Raw genomic sequence first — 16,697 nt, forward strand, 5'->3', positions numbered from 1 at the left:
CAGCCTGGGAAGCATGGAATAATTACCCAGAGATTACAGAGACCTTCACAGTACTGACATCATCACCATCAAGCATTGATGAATGGATAAGCCATATAGAAAGGTTTGTGGTGTTGCTCTATGACCGGACAAGCAGTCAGACCTCAGTCAATCAGGCACGAAAAATCTTGTTTTCACAAAAGGGACGACAGATAGAAAACATCGCACCCACCTTTGCTGCATTAATGCAGCACACCAAAAGGGCAGTGTATCAAGCTGCATATTGCTGGGGCCAAGCAATGATTCAACAACCAGCAATTCCTTCCCCAGAGGAGTGGGGATGGCAGAAGAACATTGATGGAGACTGGGCAGTTCTATGGAGCACATTACCTGAAGCCTCAAGCGCATGTCGTGAGCTACTTAAGTGTAGATGTACAAAAGGTTGCAGAGGACACTGTGAATGCATTAAGGCTAATTTGCCTTGCACAGCTCTCTGCAGATGTGGGGAGAATGTGACATTCTAGAATAAAGAACTTCCATGTAGTATATCTATGTATCACATATATGACAGACTTTACAGTTTAATAATAAGTGCATAACCTCAAATCTGAAGTATCAAAGTTTTTATTTTTAGGAATAAATAACATTTGTCTGCTGAAAAGAAGTTCATTTTACATTCAATAATAAATGATTGCAGTGTGACTTAACAAATTACAAAATATCTTGTCAACACAAGAACTTTCGAACCCCATAAAGTATATGTATCGTGTGCTGAAACACCAAAATAGTATAAACTAGCAAAGATATTGCTTCTTTTGTGTTCAGAATGCTCCTTGACCCTGAAAACCTAGGAAAAGACACCTTATTTGTTATCCTAGCTTGCATAGTTTTCATTTTACAAGCCAAATATGATTTTTCGGTAATGGCGGAACAAAAATGGCTGCCAGATTTGTTACAGGCAAAATCTGAGATGGCCCTATAGCTAAATTTATTTGTATTGACCTGCTGAACATTTCTGCCAACTTTCATGCTTTTATCATCAAAGGCACAATTTGGTCATATTTATGCCAATATCTGCTGGACTATTAGAGACATCACCCACAAGTCCCTGAATAGGTTTGTGCTTGGACTGGTGGTGGTGGTTCAGCAAGCAGGGTGATGGAAGAGTATACACAACATTCCACACACCCCTCTTACAGGGTAAGTAACAATGTAGGTCAGACTTGCAGAGCAGAGTACAAGACCAACTGGAGCAGAGTAAGGGAAGTGGTACCAAAAAACACTGGACTACTAACTGTAGAAGTGACAGAAAGACCCGTCCCCTCAGTAAAAGGGAAGGGAAAGGAAACAGAAGGGAACAGCAAACCTATTGGTCACATGACCAGCAGAGGAACACCTACAAGACAATTGCTTGAGACTACCAGACGTGACAGGAGGAGGGATTGGGTATTAATGCTAGAGATGCGGACATGGCCTCCTGATCCATCAGAGGGCAACGGAATATGGAGTCAGGGTTGGAGGATCCGAAAGTACATAGTCATTTGTGTCCACGATCCAGACCCAGTGGATCGAATTAAGCACTCCACCTCATTAGTGGTACTGGAGAGAGTACTAAATCCCACCTAGAGGGTGAGTCTCTATATAGAAAGGCAGAGTGTTTGTATCCCTGTAGGAACAAATGACAAATTTAAAAAGAACTTTGTATTTTACTAGGTATACAAACCATAGTCTTTCATATAGGAAGAAATCCACCTCTTCCACCCTGCATCATACTGCTCTCTGAGGAGGTAATATAATCTAAGATGCGCCGGAAGTAACAATAACGGAAGTAGGTTGGGGAGAGGAGGGCATCAAGCCCTAGGTCTACCTGCGTTACTATTTTATTTTCTCATTTAGTACACAGTTGTCAGTGTATTCGTGGAAGGACTCCATAAATGGAAGGCTATGGTTTGCATACCTAGGAAAAATAGAATTTATTTTTAAAATTTGTCATTATGTGTAGATTGGACAATGTCTGGATCCTGTGTTATTGTAGTTTCCATCATTACAGCTGAGATATGCAGCTTTGTACAGACTTTTACACAAGATTTGAAAGATACCAGATTGCATCCTCAGGTGACACCACTCATACACTAACAAAATTCTGTTTCATTTCTCTTATAATGTTATGACGATGGAATACAACTTCGGAATTTAAATCCATTCTTTGTTAACCTTTCAGGAATTATCTGGAAAACTTATCATAATAAGAGAGAAGTACAAAAATAATAACTTAAAATTTGTTGCTTTCAGGTAAATGGCACCTTGGTATGAATTGCGCGTTGTTAGGCCGTGATTGTGATGGGCCTAAGAAGCATGGCTTCCAACATTTTTATGGAATTCCCACCACACTGATGCACGAATACAGAGGGAACCATCCATTCTGGATAATAGATTTCAATCAGCCTCTTCATCAGGTAGCTTGAACTCGAGGGCTAACGTACTAGAGCCACTCCTCCAAGAGGAAAAGAATCTTGTGAGAAAAAGTAAAGTGCTTGCATGTATGTATGTATGTATGTATGTATGTATGTATGTATGTATGTATGTATGTATGTATATATATATATGCACACATGCAAGCACTTTATTTTTTCTCACAAGATTCTTTTCCTCTTGAGGAATGTCACAGTGGTGTGTGTGTATGTGTGTATGTATATGTATATATATATATATATATATATATATATATATATATATATATATATATATATATATATATATATATATATATACACACCAAGGCGGTTCAGGGAAAGGCACTGTCCTTATGCATTTTATTATAATATGCCGACGTTTCACAACTCCTCATAGTTGCATTTTCCAGGCTGCAAACAGCGAACATGGCAATCAGTAAATTAAAATTAAAATCACAAATCAGAATTACAATTACAATAAAACGTTCACAATAAAATGACTAAAACCTATCCTAAAAGAACAAGTAAAAGGCTGTAACAACCTACCCAGAAGGAAGTTAAAAACAAACTACTGCACTCGCATTGAGTATTACAAAAGAGAGAGAGAGAAAATAAATAAATAAATAAACATACAGACAGAGAAGAAACAACTTAACAAGACCATCAGGCAATAAACAGTTGTGTAGAGGATGTGTGGGAGTTTAATGGTGGTACAGTTAATTTGATAATAATAGATTCAAGTATTGTTAAATCATTTGCTTTTTGTACTTGTCCTATTACTGAAAAATCTTTATTTTCTATGAATGTTTTACATATCTTCGAGTGATTCCTGATATTAGACTGTTCAGGGCTGGATAATCTGCTCCCGGTTCTAAAGCTGACTCCTCTATGAGCATCGATGCGAACCCGCAATGCAACTATGAGGAGTTGCGAAACGTCGGCATATTATAATAAAATGCATAAGGACAGTGCCTTTCCCTGAACTGCCTTGGATTGTTCTCCGAGCTGTTGCTTTGGAAGCTACAGGTATATATATATATATATATATATATATATATATATATATATATATATATATATATATATAAATATATATATATATTGTGTATTTGTGGTAGTTTGTCATTGATTTTAAACATTTCGTTTTCATATTTTGAAATACTAATCCAATAACAATTAATTAATTTTATCCTAGAAATTGCTTACATCCGAAAGGAATTATATGTAATAAGTCCTTGCAATGTACGCAGGATTCGAATCGACGCCTTATTTTTGGGATGGCCATCAGTGTGGGAGGATTCATATATAATTCCTCTAGGGGTAATTTATGCTCAAGGTTAAATTAATTCATTTATTGAGTTTATATATATATATATATATATATATATATATATATATATATATACATACATGTATTTATATATATATATATACATATATATATATTATATATATACATATATATATATATATATATATATATATATATATATATATATATATATATATATATATACATGTCGAATTTTTAAATTAAACATTAAGATGGCCAATAGACAGCTCAGCATAAGTAGTCAATTTTTTTCCTTCACCATCGTTTCAGGAACGCAATTCCCATTATCTCTGTGGGAGTTGTGTTCCTGATACGGTGAAGGAAATAAATTGAAAAACAGATACGCAGAAGTCTCTGGTGGCCATGTAATTCTCATTATATACTGTATATATATGTACTGTTACAAGAACGGTGCAGCAGCACATACAAAAGATTTTGATTAGTTTATATGTATATAAGACGGGAATGCTAATGAAGTGGGTGGAAAGTAATGGAGAAGAAGAATCTCTATCTTCTCTTGACTATCAGGGTCCAGTTTGGAATACAATGACGCGGGAGAAGGATCTCACAAAAAGCCACAAAAAGAAAAAATGGAGATCAATGGAATTAATCATTCAAGTAACTTAAAAAAAACCCACTTTAGATATAATTGAGCCAGCATATTTAAAACTATCACAGCAGATTCATACACGGATAAACTGGTAAATGCTATGTTATCTACAGCTGAAAGCTGAACAAATAAACAAAATCGAGTAGAATAAAAACGACAAAGCAATGTGTACACTAGAGACTGAGCAATAACCTACTACACTACAATGAAACACAACGATAAAATCTTCTGTTAAAAGACTTTGGTAGCAATAATACTTACACCAACACGAGAACCTTACACTAACCTTGGAAAAGGAAAGGATTCGAAAACTGACTCAAATACAATGACAAATAACGGCAACATTACAGAAATTGATTCCAAGCCTCACCCTGATCGTGTCCAGTAGCGGGTTAATCAGGCATGCAGTCATTCACTCAGGCACAATCTTTAACCTAGTCAAATACATAAAAATGCACAGGCATGATTGACAAAAACGTCAGCACAGTTAACAAAGAAATATCAGCAATAATATGAACGATACTGATTTCTTCAGCAACACGCTGGTCTTCAGAATAACTTTGTTTTCTATTCTTACACTACTGCAGCAATTTTTACAACAGTAACACAATAACCCGCTTTACCAAGCGACAAAAATGGTAAAAAAAAAAGCTTGCGTACATTTTGGTGTCGCGTTCACGGAATACCTTTAAAATACACAATGGAACAATTTAACAGGTCGTTCAGGGACTACTGTTCTTATGAATGCGACGCAAGACTACGTGATTCTGCGCACGAATCTAAAATAAAGCAATAAGCCTTAATCTCTTAGCAATTCGACAATGAAAAAAATTCTCATTTGGTTTTCCCCAGGACATGTGAAAATAATCAAAGCAACGCCCTCTGGCTAGTGAAAAGATGAAGGGATGGTCAATAAGGGTCACAATTTTTCTTGTCCTAAAAGTCACCTGTCTCGGAAACAAAGGCAGCAAATTACTTGATTATACTGAAGGGTTATTATAGTTTTACTACTGTGACTTTCGACGACGTCTATGGACTAACGGAGCTCAATTGAAAAGAAAAGAACAAAATCTGCGTGATTTTATTTATTTTGAATAATGTTAATGAATGTCTTAAGTGGATTAAAACGCAATGGGTACATATTTCCAAAAGTATACAAATTTTGATTCCGAAAATCTAACTATTTGTAAGGAGCCTCAAGTCAAAATGCGGACCGAAGTACAACGTGATTCACACAAAAAAAGAACAATTGCTCACGATTCAGAAACACACACACACACATACACATAAACACACACGCATATCTATATATATATATATATATATATATATATATATATATATATATATATATATATATATATATATATATATATATATATATATATATATATATATATTTCTGAGCCTAGCCCAGGTTGGTCTATATAGCCCTAAACACAATCTATCTCATCTGACTGGGCTAAGCTCATGAAAGAAGTAAGTTAACAGTAAATTAGATGGTTTTCAAAGGAAATGCACGACTTCAATAATCAGATTTTATTACAAAGATCAGAAGGATATTGCAAAGGGAGCTCTTCACTGGCTCCTTGGCACTATTACTACATCTGTCACAAACAAATAGTTCCAGTATCAAAAGACTTTACAATCTAAGGCGAAATTTCTTAACTATAGAATTAACTCTACTCTGAAATAAAATCACACTATGGTAGGACCTCTAACGATAAGTAAATATACAGCATTCTGCTACGTAGGTATGTAAGTCTTCAGGAATTACTCTTGAAGTGTTCTTCCACGTCGGAGATTCAGGAACTGGCACCGTGGACGAACAGGTAGCCACACAGCATCAAAAGCCTATTCAGCAATACAAATTTACAGTCACTTTGATGCAAAGAAAACACTTTCACGGTCTCATGGGGAGTGCTGAAGGCTGAGAGGGAACAATATGCAATAGCAAATGCTACGAAATGCTTATGTTACTTATAATTAAAACATTAACACTTCACTTATTTTCTCAGAACTCCAAGGGGCAGAAATATCAGAAAGAATGAAAATTATAGTGGAAGAATGGGCGTCATCCCAAACTCCAAATCCAGACTGCACCTTTTTCCCGTGGGATGCATTGCCCTGATGTGCAGGCCAGACTTTGCAATAAGGCAAGGGACTTTGGTAGGACTATGTTCACAACAAAGTTTGACTGGGTCAGAAAGGGGGTTAGGATGGTCAGAGGCCGACAGGGCAAGGACTCTACCCTGATTCTGGCTGGTAATGAACTCCTCACACGACCCCTGGTCAGGTCCTTATATAGCCTCTGGTTCTGCCTTCAGTCTCTGTCCCGCGTGTGGCATTTGTCCGTTAACTCACCGGTTCCCATGTTTGGTGGATTCCACAGGAGTGGTTGCTGGAACAAGGAGATGAACGACAGTACCCAGGGGAAATTAAAGGTTGACAAAGGCGGGATTAAGGCCTAGCGAGGGTGGGCGGAGTCTTTTCGTGAAGGAGTCGAGGATTTAACTGGTGCTAATGTCAGGGGAGTTTTGATCACTCCCTGTTCCTCGGTTCTGGTGGTCATGAAGTTGACTCACCATCTGTACTGTACAAGCTTTATTCTTTTAATGTTAATTTCAAAATAAGTGGAGCTTCACATGATCTTGTAAGCAGCAATTGCACGTTACAATATATATATATATATATATATATATATATATATATATATATATATATATATATATATATATATATAATTATTATCACTTTTGTACGTGATTCATTTTATCACATTATTACAGGTGAAAAATAAGAAATGGGGTGTAGGTCTGACCGGTTTCGACTTTATTTCCAAGCCATTGACGAAGGACTGATACAGAGTGTGAGAAGTCACAAATATATATACTACTGTTCTTGCAGTATATATATTTGTGACTTCTCACACTCTGTATCAGTCCTTCGTCAATGGCTTGGAAATAAAGTCGAAACCGGTCAGACCTACACCCTGTTTCTTATTTTTCACCTGTGGTAATGTGTGTTATATATATATATATATATATATATATATATATATATATATATATATATATATATATATATATATATATATATATATATATATATATATATATATATATATATATATATATATATATATATATAATATAAAATATATATGTATATATATATAAATATATAAATACATAGATATATAAATATAATATATAAATACATAGATATATAAATATATAATATATATATATATATATATATATATATATATATATATATATATATATATATATATATATATATATATATATATATATATATATATATATATATATATAAATATATATATACATATATATATAATATATATATATATATATATATATATATATATATATATATATATATATATATATATATATATATATATATATATATATATATACTTGCCTGTATTGAATTGCGAGCAGTTGTGCTATGAAGGAATTTTTTTCTTTTCGGTTTAAAAATTTTGCATGGTTGTGGCAAAATGCACCCATTGCCTTTTAATCCATTTAAAACATTAATATACATTATTTAAATAAAGTAAAATCACGTAGTCTTGGTTTTCTTGTTTTATTGTCAGTTGATCTCCATTTAATCACATAAACTGAAGGTGAAATTAGTCTTGTGAATACAGCAAAGGACTAAAGCCATTTTTACTAATATAAGGATACGTTAACCCTGCTTGCGGGAGAAGACCTTAAAATTGTCAGTTATACAGTCCGAACCACAGCAATAATCTTTCTAATGATTTCTCTCAAATATTTCAGGCTCTTATAGGATCATGGTTGATCAGTGTGCTAACTTTACTCTACTTCGGACGGAAGATGGAATTTCAGTGGATGACAATTCTATTCTTCGGAATCTGCTTGAGCTTCTTTTTCCTTATATCTTGGTTCTTTAGCACCCATTTTCAGTTCCACACACAGAGATGGTGGAAGGTAAGGTAACCAGCGAATTCTTCCCATATAACCTTTTTTTGTGTGAGTGATGTCATAACTACGATTAATCAGCTCTACCGTAATTGATCGTCAGTTCCACAGCTCCAAATATGATGCTTTTCAATAATAATTTAATAATTTAAGATAAAGGATGGCAAAATTGTAAGGACTATTCCGTGCTTGTGTCAATATATAAACAAATATTCCACCATTTATCTCTGGAGAGTTTTCCAAATGATGTGTCTCTCATGAGAAAGAATTATTCTTAATAAACAAGATGCAGTATTTCTCTTGCTCTGAAGGTTCTTGATTTCGTGAGGTTTTGATTCTTCTTCAAAATTTACATTATCAGTAATAAAATCCTTTGTATATATTTTTAAACAAACTATTGTTCATTTTGCTAGTTCTATAGTGTTTAGTGTCCAAGACTGACCTCTTAATCATTTTTTTTAATCAGAAATACTTCCGGTGTCATTAGCCTTAATTGTTACATCGCCATTTTTTTTATTAATCAGTCAATAAATCAAGGAATTCAAGGTAACAGGATATGCTTTATTTGAATTTATAGATTCAACTGAGTATTTTCATTTTTATATCTCCATTTCATTCCTTTCCAGAGATGGATTTCTTCTCTGAGAAGATTTCCTTAACAAAATTCTCGTTTCTAAAAAAAAAAAAAAAATACAAACCTTCATTCTCTACATAGGTTATATCTTCGAGCGCGACCTGGAAACGGCCGTTTAAACTTATTAACAAGGTAGTTACCTGCCGACATGTACGGGGGAGCCCTGCCCACATGTCGGTCTGCACTCCACTTTCCTTCTGGCCGCCATCATGTGCAAATGGCATTCCTGACTCTTTGACTCTACCTTTTCCCGATTCTGCTTACAATAAATTGCTGTTTTGCTGTATATTCCTTGCTTTTATTTTTGCATGGTTTGTCTTGTATCGCTGAAAATGAACCAGACCCACGACCCATGTAAACCTTCTTCCTCTAACCCTAGGAAGCCTGTGGTTATGAGGCATTGTCCTGGTAAGGACAACCCATGTAATAGGTTTGTATAGGAAACACCTGCAACAGAGATAGCCTCTTGCACAGATTGTCAAGAGTGGCCATCTGAACAATGGGTGAAGTTTGTTCTGAGGAAGAAGAGAGAGAAGTCTCCCTAGTGTTATTGGAGGGAACACTCTGCAGGAGACACCTAAGCAGGTTTCTGATACTTTTTTTCCTCCTTCCAAGATTCTACCTGTAGTTGCTAGCCCTAAACAGGTCACTGACTCCTACTGATCGTTCACTGGAGAGCCACCATGGGGGAACCATACTGGCATCTCTCTTGAGTCTCCTTTCCGCTCTGAGGGAGAGTTTTCTGATGAATGTTCTCTCTCGGGGCGGAATGAAGGGCTTCCTGAGCAAATATCTCAGCCTTGCTTGGCCATCTCTGCCCTGGGAGGGTGATCCAGTGACTACTAATACTGTAACTGTTACGACTTTGATAATCACAGTTTTTACTGGCTCTCTGACTGCCCCCCAAGTATACTGTAACCCTGCAGGCACCCAGTGCAATGTGTCCAGAGGAGTTGTCTTCTTCCTTGTCATGGGTTGATGCAGTGATGTTGAAATATATTGAAAAATAAATATCTCTTTTCCAAGATGTGACTGCTTCCTGTGTTTGCTTGATGTCATCGCCAGCCAGTTATTGTTGTCAACGCCTCCTGAACAATTAGTGATTTGATGAAAACCCTTTCTTGTGGAAACAACACCACATGGTATCTCATGCCGTGCCTTTGTAACATGGCACAATATTCGATCCACATTGCATCAGAAAATTGTTCTGGAAGCTTCTATGGTGTGACCGGAAAGGGCCGGTTATTAAGGAACCAATCAGTATGCAGAAAATAAAAAAACTCCTTATATGTGAATGACGATTTCTGTTGTCTTAGCTCCGCCCATACAGAGGTATATAAGCTTCCAGAAGAGACTTCCCAAGACAGAGATATAGACAGACACAGATAGAGTGGGCAACCAGAGGTTGGACAAAGCAAAGTTCCGGTGGGGGTATCCCCTTCAGACAACTTTTACTCTTATCTCCATAAAATCTTGTCCTGCCCGAACATACCAGTGATGAAAAAAAGTAGTCAGCCCTTCCTGCCTATAGCGAGGATGAGTTGTCAGCCCTTCCTGCCTGTAGCGAGGACGAGTCGCCAGCCCTTCCTGCCCTCCATTTGCACAATCTCTGGATTCTTGGAGAAACAGCATTTGCTGCCGCATCCTGAAGACATCCCTTTTGTGACGTCTACGAACCCAAGGTTATAGTGCCAGCATCATCTCTTCAGCTGAAACTCCAGCCACAAAGGATAACTAACCAACTCACCATCTAAGTATTAAGATTACTCTATCTTGCAACCTGTTCCCCCTATCTATAACTGCTTAGATTTGTCTTGTTCAGAGTAACGTTGAATGAGAGAAAAGGGGAAGCAACATTTCTTTTTCTTTGTATATAAAGTTGTGAATAAATGTGTTGCAGTGTTGTGAGAGTTTTTTTATATTCATTCCCCATATTTCAATTGCTGGTGTTGAATCCTTATTGTTTAGAGTTTGAAAGAACTTGAAACGATTCTTGGATTGTGACATTCCTCCAGGGAGGCAGTACTCCTCTGTATGATCTCAGCATTGATCTTGGTTGGACTAGGCAAGAGGAAATCAAAGAAGCATAGGAGGAAGTTGTTGTCATTATCTGTCATCATCATCTGGTTCTTCTGCCTCCTCGCCTTCTTCCAAAGCTTCCAAGTGGTGGAAGAGGAAGGCAGCTACATCTGGCTCTCCCTGCAGGAAGTCTCATAAGGCTTCCAGAAGTCAGCCTTTTTCTGTGGAGAAGACTGACAATGGGGACCCTGCACCAGAGTTATCATTTGAAGCTTTTTCTGTATTCTAAGAGGAATAAACTGCTACCGAAAACGAAATGAAGAATGAGGAAGTATTATTCCTCGCATTATTATGCATGCTATATTAACAAAAAATTCAGCTTAGTGCTAGACCAAGCTACTCAATCTATAGAGTCTAGATTTCAACAACTTAAAAACCATGTAAAATTATTTGGATTTCTAAATAACTCAAAGTTTACAAAAGGCAGAACTAAGGAAATGCACAGCAGACCTTGAAGCAGCTTTAACTGACACCACAATAAAACAGAGCACTGATGCAGAGGTAGTAGTTACTGAAACAACTACCTCTTTGTTGGGTGAGTCGGTAGAGCTACGGACTGTCACTTGATGGGCTGGAGTTCAATTCCCCGGCCGGCTGATGAAGAGTTAGAGGAATTTATTTCTGGTGATAGAAATTCATTTCTCGTTATAATGTGGTTCGGATTCCACAATAAGCTGTAGGTCCCGTTGCTAAGTAACCAATTGGTTCTTAGCCACGTAAAATAAGTCTAATCCTTCGGGCCAGCCCTAGGAGAGCTGTTAATCAGCTCAGTGGTCTGGTAAAACTAAGATTTACTTAACTTTACTGAAACAACTAAAGATGTGGATGGCTATCCGTTGGCCAAAGAACTTGAAGCTTTGAAAATTTTCTTCCCTCTAGTGTTATTAAGCCTCAAGCTGTTTGAATACCTGGTAGTAAACAATCAATTTACAGCATTTCCTAATGCTTTTACTTAACAGTGACTGTAACAGTCACATCGGGGGAAAGAAGCTTTTCAAAACAAACTAATTAAAACATACTTAAGGTCAACCATTTCACAAGAGAGACTAAACAATTTGGCAATGCTGTCTATAGAAAATGACACTGCTAAAACCATTAACTTTGAAATTATTTTGAAAGACTTTCTAAAAGACCTGTGTATAAACAGTATGTTCGTAATTGCCTTACCTTGTATTCAGAAATTAAAACTTTCATACTGTCTTTTAGTATGTACTATATCAAGCATTTAAAGTTTTTTTCTGGTTAAGACAAGTATACTACATAAAATGTAAACACACATCAATTTTCAATTTTCTAATTGGGCCCAGCAATTCCTAGCACTGGCCCTGCTGACAAGACTTGTGCTAGTGGTGCTGAGTGTACTGCTGCACTCATTGCTTCATGCACTGGTGCAACTGCTACTCAGGGTTCCCTGGAACCCAGGCTAGCCAGGCTGGCTGACCAGGCAGGGTATGCACACCTCCAGTGCGCTGCACCCTACCAGTAAGGTCCAGCTAGAATATGTGCAATTCAGCATGCAGGTGCTCATTCTTCCATCCCCCACTCCTCATGTTCTTCCTCGAGAGCAACTCAGTGGTTCCAGGATAGTGACATGTGCTAAGCAGCTCCATCACCAAGACTTAGCAAGAGGAGGTCCCCAATTGGTTTCCTCACCTGCAGAAGCTATGGCTTCGCTGTGGCACGTTCGCAGGACAGCTCTCATTCATGTTTGGGTGAGATTGTCATCACAGCAGGTTGATGGCTGCCCTCAGCCTTGCTCACCTGGTAAGAGGTCCATCTTTTTTAAAGCTGGACAAGGGTGCCTGGGACTGCTCAACTATTGCTTTGTCTTCTTTGGGTGTTCCTGAGAAGTGGAGATCTGACAGGTATGGGGGCAAGGACTGGGAGCATTTGCACTCTCATCCTAGCCCTCTAACAGAGGCATATGTTCCTGGGTCAATCATAGAACCAGAAAGGTTATATGCCTAAGTGGTGGAATGGTCCCCTGGGGCCTCCGACGAGCTTCTCTTGCCTGCAGAGGAAGTGTCTTGGGAGGACCAGGAACTGGAAGGACCTGAGTGTCCTTTACCCCAGGACCGAGACACCCTCGAGGTGCAGATGCGTTCCCAGGAGGTCATTAGGCTATCTATGAGCAAAATGACCTTGAGGGAGGAACCATATGCTCATCCACAGACATCTTTTCAGCCATCAAGAAGCATTTGAGTTCTCAGAGAGAGCCAGGCCCTCAATTGGCTTGCCATGGCCCCAACTTACTAACAGGGTCTTGGATCAGGTAATTTTTCTGGTTTCTGGGCAAGAAAATTGACTTAAATCCAGCTGGTCTAGTAAGCTACTTCCTCATTCTTTGGCTCATCAGAGTAAATACTGTGTATCTATGGACAGTGTCATACTGACACTGCAGATACATCCAGCTCTGATTTATTGTCTCCTGGCCTTTTGCTGGACCATCTCTGTGCAGAAGGGGTCTCCCTCTCACAAGGGAGGTGACAGCTTTGGAATCAACTGCCATGTCAGTGCTCCAAGTCATATCCTGGTTGGACTTCTGGTCTTTCATGGTGGCGAGATTGCATCCTCTTTGGGGTATCATAGCCCTGAGGAAGATGTTTCTTTCAAAAGATGACTGCTGTCTAAAGGTAGGGCAATTACCTACCTCCTAGCCCTCCAGACAGCAAACATGTGCACCAATTTAGCCATGAAGAAGTAGGACGAGGTGCTGTCCCAACCGTCAAGGTACATTGGCAGTGTCGGTATTGACATTCTGAGGTCTACTTCTCTCTCTTCCCTCAGAACGAAGTAGATGCCGTAGTGGAGAGGGTACATGGGGATAATAACATCCTCCATTGTCCGGCAGTGTCCCAAAGGCCCCCAGCCTTTGAGAGGTACAGCAGCCAAACCTTCAGGATCATCTGGCCCTTTCTCTTCAGGGTAGAGGAAGTCCCAGGCTTTGTCTGCTTCCCATAGAGGACCCCAGGTTTCTTCTGCCCCTGTAGGAAAGGGAGCTCCATCTCTTTTCTTTCAGCCTCCTATCTGCTCTAAGAAGGGGAAAAGGGAGGAGGAAGCTAAGGGCAGCGTTCCTCCCTACCAACTGCTGATAGTGGAGTGTGGGGGAAGGGGAATTGCCTGTTGAACCATTGGCAACATGGCAGTGATACAGAGTGGCGATCACCCCATCAGAGAGGGTGACTTCATGTGTTTGGTGGACTGCAAGGATGTGTATTTTCAAATACCTGTCCATTAGTCCTCTCGGAAGTACCTTCGCTTTACCATGAGGGGAAATCTAACAATTAAGGGCAACTTTGTTTTGGGCTTTTGACTGCCCCCACCCCCCAAGTGTTCTGATGAGTGTACACACTTGTGTCAGCTTGTGCCCATTTGCATATGATACATTTGCTTATGCTATTGGACAGGGACTGTCTTCAGGTGTTTTCTTGGATCTCACTCTCAAGCAGAGGGTAAAGTACCTTGGCATGCTGATAGACACAGCAACAATGAGAGTGTTTCCTTTGGACTCTTGCATCAGCAAATTCAGGGAGGGAGTGCACAAGTTTCTGTCTTGTCAGGAACAACCCATTTGACAGTGGCAGGTTGTTCTAAGCACCTGTCGTCCTTGGAGAAGCTGGTCCCTCCACTGTTCATAGTTGAAATTGAAGGAGTTCTGGTCTTTGGTGAGAGACCCTCATTTTCTTCCAATTCCTCTCTCATAGAAGGAAAAGGAAGAATTAGCCTGGTGGCTGGATGACAGGAACCTCACAATGGGAGTGCTTCTCATGCCTCTTCCCCTAGAGATGCTTCTATTTCTGGATGCATTCAATGAGGGATGGGATGCTCACCAAGGCAAACTGTTGGTATCAGGTGTATGGCACCAGAATGAACAGCATATTCACACCAACATCTTTGAAATGAAGGCAGCGTTTCTAGCCCTTCATTCAAGATAGAGTGATGGGACACTATGGTACTGCTGAAAAACAATATCGTGTAGGCGGAATACGTCAATAGGCAAGGAGGTTTGGTTTCTCTTCCCCTGCACCAGTTGATGATGCAAGTGCATGAGTGGGTGGTGAACCACTAAGTGGGGTCTTGGAATGTAGAGGCAGATAAGCTCAGCCACAAGAGACAGGTGACAGGGATGGAGCGGTCCCTACAGACCTGTGTAATGGAGAAATTTTTTGAGGTTTGGGAGACCCTGAGAAGGGACCCGTCTCTTGGCATTAAGGGAAGCTCTTGGTCTTCTACTCCATTGTTCTTGACCCATGAGCAGCAGTGGAGAATGCTTTTCAGCGCCTATGGGACAACCTCAGTGCTTAGGCTTTTCCTCCATTCTGCCTGATATGAAGGGTAACCAGGGTGTTGATTACCCAGAATCTCAGGCTGTCTCTGGTGGCTCAAAAGTGGTCACATACTCTGTTGTCTAAGGTCCCGGAAGAGATTCCTCTGTGGCACAACCTTTTGTGTCAGCTCCACATAGAGAGTTATCACCAGGCCGTAGACTACAGCTGTCTACCAGTAGAAAGGGGCTGTCATCTGCAGCTGGTGTCATAGATGGAATACCTCTCTAGTTAGAGCAACTCTTCAGTAGGTAATGGACTTTCTTGTCTACCTTTGTCATGAGAAGCTTCTCTCTGTGTCGGCCATAAGGGTTATAGATCTACCTTTGGCCAAGTCTTGAGATTAAAAGTAGATCTCGCCTTGTGGCAGATCTCCGTGTTCCTGAGAAGTTTTGAACAGTCTTGTCCTCCTAGGGTAATCGGCCCCCTGAGTGGATTGGGACTTTCATCCTTAGGAGTTTGACTTTGCCTGTACAAGCCCTTATGAGAGTTGTCAAGGAAGAATCTTACTCTAAAGACTGTGTTTTTGTTAGCCCTGGCATTAGTGAACAGAGTAGGAGAGTTTTGTGATCTCATCTACGATGTTAATCGCTTGAGGGACTGGGATCTGTTTCGCTTGAAATTGTTCTGGATTTCATAAAAAAGACTCAGAAACCATTGGTTCCTGATATCAGGTTTGAGTCCTTTTCAATCCCCTTCCTAGAGGACTTTGCCAGTAGTGATCCAGATGAGATACTACTGTGTACCATGAGGGTGCTGCAGTACCCAAAGAGAATTCAGCATCTTAGGCCTAAGTGATGATTCCTCTTTGTTAGTAATGACTGGGCCAAGAAAGAGGTGGTCAAGAACACTCTTTCTTGCTCTGTGAGACAATCAAGCAGGCATATGACTTGTCCAGCGAGGGGGGAGTGTGTGCAGTCTTGGAGAGAGTTTATGAGGTCAGGGTCATCGCCCCATCACTGGCATTCTAGAAGATCTTACTGGCTTATCAGGTGTTGCATGTGGTGGGGGGGAGTTGCCTCAGACCACCTTTGCCTCCTTTTACCTGCGAGACATTACCCACAAGTCCTTGGACATGTTCCCCGTGGGTTCTTTGGTGGCTGCTTAACAAGTTGTGTAGCTAGCCCAGATCCCCCTTTTGTGACAGGTAGTACCTCTTATAAGGTATTGGTCAACACGAGTGAGTTGTTTGAGTGACTGGTTCTTCCTCCTTTCTCTTTTCTTCTTCTCTCGTAGGGCAGAGAGTCAGGTTGCTTGGCTGTGTAAGTGCTGGACAGATGTGAATTGCAGGTAAGTTATATGACTGAGTC

General features: G+C 39.4%; 1 protein-coding gene across 1 annotated transcript in view; it reads left to right on the forward strand.

Moving 5' to 3' along the window:
• Nucleotides 1-16,697, forward strand: part of LOC136839614 (arylsulfatase D-like) — an 86,514-nt gene that overhangs the window by 31,098 nt on the left and 38,719 nt on the right. Inside the window, exons 4-5 of the mRNA XM_067105901.1 lie at nt 2,272-2,435; nt 8,188-8,358. Of these exons, the coding sequence (XP_066962002.1) occupies nt 2,272-2,435; nt 8,188-8,358 (335 nt within the window). The remainder of the gene's footprint in view (nt 1-2,271; nt 2,436-8,187; nt 8,359-16,697) is intronic.

The sequence above is a fragment of the Macrobrachium rosenbergii genome, chromosome 1, assembly GCF_040412425.1.
Source record: "Macrobrachium rosenbergii isolate ZJJX-2024 chromosome 1, ASM4041242v1, whole genome shotgun sequence".
In the NCBI taxonomy this organism is placed as follows: domain Eukaryota; kingdom Metazoa; phylum Arthropoda; class Malacostraca; order Decapoda; family Palaemonidae; genus Macrobrachium; species Macrobrachium rosenbergii.